General features: G+C 43.7%; 1 protein-coding gene and 1 non-coding gene across 4 annotated transcripts in view; both read left to right on the top strand.

The window, feature by feature from the left end:
- The window catches only part of ARPC2 (actin related protein 2/3 complex, subunit 2, 34kDa), a 38,950-nt gene that overhangs the window by 24,211 nt on the left and 6,472 nt on the right, over positions 1-8,267 (top strand). For all 3 annotated transcript variants that reach the window (XM_011932286.1, XM_011932284.1, XM_011932283.1), the window contains exon 8: positions 5,792-5,918. In XM_011932286.1, coding sequence (XP_011787676.1) covers positions 5,792-5,918 — 127 coding nt within the window. The remainder of the gene's footprint in view (positions 1-5,791; positions 5,919-8,267) is intronic.
- On the top strand, positions 6,198-6,290 carry TRNAY-GUA. The gene is made up of 2 exons: positions 6,198-6,234; positions 6,255-6,290. It is a non-coding gene; the product is annotated as a tRNA-Tyr (tRNA).

The raw sequence follows: 8,267 nt of genomic DNA, 5'->3' as shown, positions 1-8,267 counted from the left end.
CACTTTAGAATTTTTTTTTTTTTTTTCTGAGACGGAGTTTCGCTCTTGTTGCCCAGGCTGGAGTGCAATGGCGCGATCTCGGCTCACTGCAACCTCCACCTCCCGAGTTCAAGCAATTCTCCTGCCTCATCCTCCCGAGTAGCTGGGATTATAGGCATGTGCCACCACGCCCGGCTAATTTTGTATTTTTAGTAGAGACGGCGTTTCTCCATGTTGGTCAGGCTGGTCTCCAACTGCCGACCTCAGGTGATGCCCGTCTCGGCCTCCCAAAGTGCTGGGATTACAGGCGTGAGCCACCACACCCAGCCTTGATGTTAGAATTTGTTGAAGATTTAATAGACAACTCCCACAAAACTCAGTGAATATTTTTTGTTGCTGTTATTGTTGTTTTGAGATGGAGTCTTGCTCTGTTGCCAGGCTGGAGTACAGTGGCATGATTTCAGCTCACTGCAACTTCCGCTTCCTGGGTTCAAGCGATTCTCCTGCTTCAGCCTCCCAAGTAGCTGGGATTACAGGCGCCCACCACCACACCCGGCTAATTTTTATACTTTTAGTAGAGATGGGGTTTCACCACGTTGGTCAGGATGGTGTCAATCTCCTGACCTCGTGATCTGCCCACCTCAGCCTCCCAAAGTGCTGGGATTACAGGCATGAGCCCCTGGGCCCAGCCTAATCTTTTTTTTCTCAGTGGTTCTAGTTTTGCAGGACGGAACTAAAGGGTGAGTTGAGAATTAAACATACTAACTATGAATGAATATTATGTATCCTTCCTACTGTGGGGTCTTTGACCTAAAACTTTGTCAGGTTTCCTAACCCTAACCTCTTGTGTTTTGTCAGATTTCTAGTAAGTTCTGCTCTTGGTTTGGTCCTAAGGTCTTTTCAGAATGGGCTCTATAGCCAATTCTTTGGTAGTAGATAACACACGAACAGGTAGAGTAGTTGAACTGATAGACTGAGCCTGAGTTTGGATGATGGGTCACCGTATAGTACTTCCCTCACAGGAAGCTCATCTTAAGAAGAGTCATAAGAGGCCAGGCGCGGTGGCTCACGCCTGTAATCCCAGCATTGTGGGAGGCCGAGGTGGGCAGATCACGAAGTCAAGAGATCGAGATCATCCTGGCCAACATGGTGAAACCCCATCTCTACTAAAAAAGTACAAAAAATTAGCCAGGCATTGTGGCAGGCACCTGTAATCCCAGCTACTTGGAAGGCTGAGGCAGGAGAATCACTTGAACCCAGGAAGTAGAGGTTGCAGTGAGCCAAGATCGTGCCATTGCACTCCAGCCTGGGCAAAAAGCGAAACTCCATCTCCAAAAAAAAAAAAATAATAATCATGAGAGTTAGCAGGGCATTTTGTAATTGGATTTTTGGTGTAGTTGTATTCAGGTCTTTGTGTACCGATCTGCTGGCCAGTTAGTTGCTGGCTCTAGGATGGACATGAGAGTTCATTGGTCAGGTGACATTCAGGCTGGTTTCTTGTGAGATGGCTCAGCATTCAAAATCGAGTACAATGGTAACATTTTTTGAAAACATTACTACCTTCATTCTGTTCCTTGGTAGGGTGGTAAAGATTTTTAAATTCTGAAGCAGAATCTGTTTTGCCAAATAGAAAGACAACTGTTCTTAAACAGTAAAGATACCTTGCATAGCCTTCTAAGTGGCTAGGGAAATCTTCAAAAGTGATATTCTCAATTGCTCCATCCCTAGCAGCTTTTGTGTTTTGGCTAATTAATCAGAAACTCTAGTTTGGGAGTCCTTATACAGAAAAACTGGTATATTGACACTTCAGCATTTGCTAGTGCTGAACTTGATGAAAGAATATAAAAATATACATATATCTCTTGGGTCCTAAAATAAGCCTCTAGATAGGCATTTCATGTGTTTTTATGCAAAACTGACGGGAATTAAATGCAGTACCTCAGAAATTGGGCTAAATCCAGAGTCACAAACTAACTTTTAAAGCTCTGAAGTATATATTTAGATTTGGCTGGTTTTTTACCAATCTTATTCCATTTTATTCCAGGAAACAACTTATTTTCTATACTTTAAACAGATCTTATCTTGGAGAGTGTACTGGAGATTTGTTCCTAAGGAGAATTTTGTGTCTTCTTTTTTGGGATATGAATTTAAATGCCTCCTTCAGGGTACCTGTGGTAGGTCACTTACCTAAAAGTGAAGACAAAGCCTCTCTTGCATTTTGGCACTAACAGGATCTCTAGATAATAACTGGCCTTGTGCAATGCTAGACTCAGGAAGTCATCTGCCCTGCCACCCTTTCCAAATTCAGAGCCTGAGGTAATTTGTTGGAAATAACCATCGAAAACTGGACTTTTGCTGGATTTTCCCAAAAAATAAATAGAACTTTTTCCTAGGCCTGGAATTGTAAATTTCTAGGAAAAAGAATGAGGATCACCTGGCACAGAAAGTTGTACCCTGGGAACACTGTTTGAACTTCCTCATGGTCAGTAGTCTCCTTGTTGCCAGCCTTTGTGGCCTTTCCCTTCCAGCATGCACATCCAGCCTGATCAGAATTCAAGTCTTGCTTTTGTCATTTGGCAAGCAGACTCTGAGGGATGCTTTCTCCCTCTCAGAAAAAGACAGGAAGTTTATTCCTCCACTCTCATGGATATCTTACTGTTAGTGGTATGGGCGTTGATCAGCTTAGTACTGGAGAATGTCTGATAGAAGCCATCATTTCAACGCTTATTCCATGAAAAGCAATAGGACCAGTAATCATGCTTTTAGAGATTAGCTTATGGTGAACTAGAATTCTTTTCATATTATAAGATTTTAAAGTCAAGTTAGTAACTAAATAACCAGGAAGAGTTAAGTGGAAACCACGGGTTTCTGTATGTTCAGGGACAAAGACACAAGCATCTGCCTCTTAAGCAGTTGTAAACACGTTATTTTAAGGGCCCTTTCTGCCTGTTTACATGTGTGGTTATGTCTGTAGGGTATTTTCCTGAACTGGGAACACTGGGTCCAAGTTCAGTAATTTTGGTAGATATTGCCAAACTCTTCTCTATCAGGGTAGTAGCATTTTATCATCCACCAGTGATGGATAAGAGTGTTTTCCCAGAGTATGTTGTCAACTTTTGGGTTTCTCCTGATCTGATAGGTTAAAAGTGATGTCTCTGTCCACTTATGAATGAGGTCAGAACATCTTTTCTTACATTATAGACCATTTGATTTTCTTATGAAGTGTCTGTGTCCTTTACCCATTATTCTGTAGGGTCATTGAGCGTCTCAATTTCTTTATATACTAGGGAGAGTAGCCTTTCATCTGTGATTAAGAGTTGAAATATTTTCTCCCATTTGTCATTGGACCTTGTTTTGTGGGGTTTTTTCCCCCATGTGGAAGTTTGTTTTTGTGTAATCAAATTAATCATTCTTGCCTTTTATGGCTTCTAGATTTTGAGTTATAGGGGTAGAAAGCCCTTCCCTACTCCAAGGTTATAAAGAAATTTACCTGTTATTTTCTGAGTATTTTTACAGTTACATATTTTATACATGATTTTTTATTTGTTGAGAGCTCCTCTTGGTATATGGTATGAAAGAATAATCTATCTTTTTTTCTAAATGGCTATCCAGTGGTCCCAGTAGCAATTATTTCCATGTTTACACCCCTGATTTAAGGTGCTACCTTTATCGTGTACTAAATTCCTTGTGTATATTTGAATTTATTCCAAACTTCCAATGATAAATAGTAGTTTGGAAGAGAGAAATAGTCTGATGCTCAAAAGACGTCCTAGCCAGGAGAGTAAAAAGACAATATTGCTGAATTACATATAACAAAGATGCCAGTGAAGATGGAGGGCTGTTTGGGTGTGTTTATTTAAGTTTTATTTGGGAGACAGAACCGAGGAGAAGCAAAGATGTCAGATAATCTAAAGAATAGTCCAGTCGGGCACAGTGGCTCACACCTGTAATCCCAGCACTTTGGGAGGTCTAGGTGGGTGGATCACAGGAGGCCAGTTTGAGACCAGCCTGGCCAACTACTAAAAAGGCCAAAAATTAGCCGGGCATGGTGGCACACGCCTGTAATCTCAGCTACTTGTGAGGCCGAGACATGAAAATTGCTTGAACCCGGGAGGTGGAGGTTACAGTGAGCCAAGATCGCGCCACTGCACTCCAGCCTGGGTGACAGAGTGAAACCCTGTCTCAAAAAAGAAAGAAAGAATAGGCCCAAAACAGAAACAGATTGTTGACCGAGTCTTAAATATATTATTTTCCATATACAAAACTAATGAGTGCTAATAAGTTTATAAATTGGTTTATAAATACCCCATCTCATTGTGAATACCACATGTACCTGTGAATTGGAGCCTTAGAGATACTTGATAAACACAAGAAAATGCCAGCAGTTACATATCTGTTCTGTTTAATTCCTTAAGACTGAAAAGTAAAACCAATAGAAGTTAAAAAGCTTCTTAACCCCTTTGTAGAATAAAAAATGTTTTCTAGAGAAGTGCGATTTTAGAAGCTTTGCTCTAGAAATTTCCATTTGGGGTAATCTTGACTCCTTCCCTTCCTTTGCAGATATATTTCCGTTGGGGCACAAAATCTGTTCGAAAGGGGACTAATCTAACCCAGCTTATGGTCATTTCTTTTCCTACTTAAAGCTTGGTAGTGTTAGCATGAGAGGCAGTTTGTGAAATAGGTGAGGTCCCAGGCTGGGCATTGCGGCTGCTCAGCCATCATCTTTCCTTTGCCACTAATTGCTGAGAGGGCTTCCTGATCAGTGTGTATTCTTCCTGCCTGCAACTGAAAACAGCCCTTGCCTATTCCTGTACAGTGTGATGATACTAAACCAGCTCGGATAGAAGCACTTGCTTTCTCTCAGCAAGGCATATGCTGCATAGCCTCTTTGAAGGACAGAGGAATAAATTACAGAGATAAATTAAGCAGGATCTTTGATTTGAACTCATAATGTGTTAGGGGGGTCAGATGCATTAATGAATAGTAAAATGTCATAGTAGAGGTTTGTAGAAAAGACATGGCACCTCCAGCAAGAGAGCAGTACCTGCCTGGGTTTGTTGGAGATGGTGTTAGGAGGTGGTATTTGAGCAGCAGTAGAAGGGCACTGCAGGCCACATGACTGTAACCATGCCTTCAGAACTCCTAAAACAAGAGACCTTGGAGAGTTCTTGGCTGCATCCTCCTGCTATCTATCATCGTCGAAGGCCTGCTTGATGAATTTGGATCATCCAGTTTTACTGGCATTGCTAGAAAATCTGCTTCTGTTCTTGCAGATCTGGCTGAGAGAAGGAAGTCTTGTATTACTTGTCTATTTACATGCATGGACTATAGAAACTTCAGGTTTGGAGATGGGAACATGAAGGGCTTCCTTTATGAGCACCAAGACAGCTCAGCTTCTTTCATTCCATTGTCTTCTGTCTCCAAGAAGAGCTTGTTTGCTCTAAAGATTTTATTGATGAATTCTAAATAGCAACAGGATCCTCAGTGAAAAAAGACTCATGCAAAGTCCCAGAGCCCAGAGAAAGTATGGTAGTTTATCACCTATGTTGGTCCGAGGGAAAAGGATTATCACTACTTTTCATCACATTTTGAAGATCTGACCTATTACTTTGAAGTCTCTTCCTTTTGAATCTGAAGTGCAGTGGCAGCAGCTAGCACTTGTAATGTTTCAGGTTTGGTGTAGTTTATTTTTAACCTCCTGCTGCTCTGGAGGGCTACAAAGGTCACACCGCATAGAACAAACCCCATAGCTTGAGTTGCCACTCATCTTACACCCACTTCTCTTCTGGTTGCTTTTGCTTTGTCTTGGCAGGAATTCAAAGAAGGACGCAGAGCCAGCCACACAGCCCCACAGGTCCTCTTTAGTCACAGGGAACCTCCTCTGGAGCTGAAAGACACGGACGCCGCTGTGGGTGACAACATTGGCTACATCACCTTTGGTGAGCAGGGTGCACTTGCTGCTTTCATGCCGCTTTAATGAGTTCACACAGAATACCTAAATCTGCACAGAACCTTGGTTAACATTTTAAGGTAGGCAAGAGCAGGCGTACCAAGTTGTTCTGTTGCCATTGCTGTGACTAAAGGAGGGATGTCACAGGGTATTAATCACAGAGCAGGCCATATGCTATTTTTGTACAGTAATCATTTCCTTTGTTTTTTTCCCTGTTTTTCTTAAATCTTAAAAATACGACTGAATTCTGATACCAAGAGTTAAGGTCCCTTCGATAGCTCAGCTGGTAGAGCAGAGGACTGTAGCTACTTCCTCAGCAGGAGATGTCCTTAGGTCGCTGGTTTGATTCCAGCTTGAAGGAATACAAGTACAGTTTTGGCCAGGCACGGTGGCTCACAGCTGTAATCCCAGCACTTTGAGAAGCCAAGGCAGGCGAATCATAAGGTCAGGAGATCAAGACCATCCTGGCCAACATGGTGAAACTCTGTCTCTACTAAAATACAAAAAAAAATTAGCTGGGCATGGTGGCACGCGCCTGTAGTCCCAGCTACTTGGGAGGCTAAGGCAGGAGAATCGCTTGAACCGGGGAGGAGGAGGTTGCAGTGAGCTGAGATCGCACGCACCACTGCACTCCATCCTGGTAACAGAGCAAGACTCAGTCTCCCAAAAAAAAAAAAAAAAAGAGTTAAGGAGGCTGGGTGCAGTGTCTCACGCCTATAATCCTAGCACTGTGGGCAGGTCACCTGAGGTCAGGAGTTCGAGACCAGCCTGGCCAACGTGGTGAAACTCCGTCTCTACCAAAAAAAAAAAAAACACAAAAAAATTAGCTGGGCATGGTGGCATGCGCCTGTAATCCCAACTATTCAGGAGGCTGAGGCACAAGAATCCCTTGAACCCAGGAGGCAGAGATTGCAGTGAGCCAAGATCACACCATTGCACTCCAGCCTGGATGAGAGAGTGAGACCTTGTCTCAAAAAGAAAAAGAGTTAAGGATAGGCCAGGCACAGTGGCTCATGCCTGTAATCCCAGCACTCTAGGAGCCCAAGGTTGTTGGGTCGCTTGAGTCCAAGAGTTTGGGACCAGCCTGGATAACATGGCACAACCTCATCTCTACAAAAAGCCAGGGGCCAGGTGCGGTGGCTCACACCTGTAATCCCAGCACTTTGGGAGGCCAAGGTGAGCAGATCACTTGAGGTCAGGAGTTCAAGACCAACCTGGCCAACATGGTGAACCACATCTCTACTAAAAATACAAAAATTAGTTGGACATGGTGGCATGTGCCTATAGTCGCAGCTACTTGACCAGGTGAGGCATGAGAATTGCTTAAACCTGGGAGGTGGAGGTTGCAGCAAGCTGAGATCGTCCTGCTGCGCTACTGCCTGGGAGACTCTCTCAAAAAAAAAAAGATAGCTAGCCATGGTGTTGCATGACTGTAGTCATAGTACTTGAGAGGCTGAGCTGGAAGGATCACTTGAACCCAGGAGGTCGAGGCTACAGTGAGCTGTGATGGCACCACTACACTCCAGCCTGGGTGACAGAGTGAGACCCTGTGTTACCAGAAAAAGGAGTTAAGAAGAGAAACCACCTAAGCAGCTAGATGGTGGTTCTCTGTCATTTGGCAATTCTTGGTTTTTTGCTTATTAAGCCCAAGCTCCAGCCATGATCCACTTACTCCACTTTTTCATGGAATAAATTCAGGTCTTCTTCAGTTGCTCCAGCCTCATGCACTGGCTGATTAGGATAGCTTACAGTTTGGAATTAACAGCTCATTCACACTGCACCCAATGCCACTGGAATGTCTCCTTTCTGAAATGTAATTTAATTCACCTCAGTGGTGAAGGTGAGCCTGTTTATTGGTGATGAATCTGTTGATTTACCAAATTTCATTAAATCTAAACTATACACTTTTTTCTTTTCTCTTTCTTTTCACCCAGACTGGAGTGCAGTGGTGTGATCTCGGCTCACTGCAACCTCCGCTTCCCAGGCTCAAACAATTCTCGTGCCTCAGCTTCCCGAGTAGCTGGGACTACAGGCGCGTGCCACCACACCCAGCTAATGTTTGTATTTTTAGTAGAAACAGGGTTTCCGGCCAGGTGTGGTGGCTCACGCCAGTAATCCCAGCACTTTGGTAGGCTGAGGCAGGCAGATCACAAGATCAGGAGATCGAGACCATCCTGACTAACACAGTGAAACCCCGTCTCTACTAAAAATACAAAAACTTAGCTGGGCATGGTGGCAGGCACCTGTAGTCCCAGCTACTTGGGAGGCTGAGGCAGGAGAATGGCGTGAACCTGGGAGGCGGAGCTTGTGGTGAGCCGAGATCATGTCACTGCACTCC

Source organism: Colobus angolensis, unplaced genomic scaffold, assembly GCF_000951035.1.
Source record: "Colobus angolensis palliatus isolate OR3802 unplaced genomic scaffold, Cang.pa_1.0 Scaffold95, whole genome shotgun sequence".
Lineage (NCBI taxonomy): Eukaryota > Metazoa > Chordata > Mammalia > Primates > Cercopithecidae > Colobus > Colobus angolensis.
This window is presented reverse-complemented; position numbering and strand designations above follow the sequence as displayed.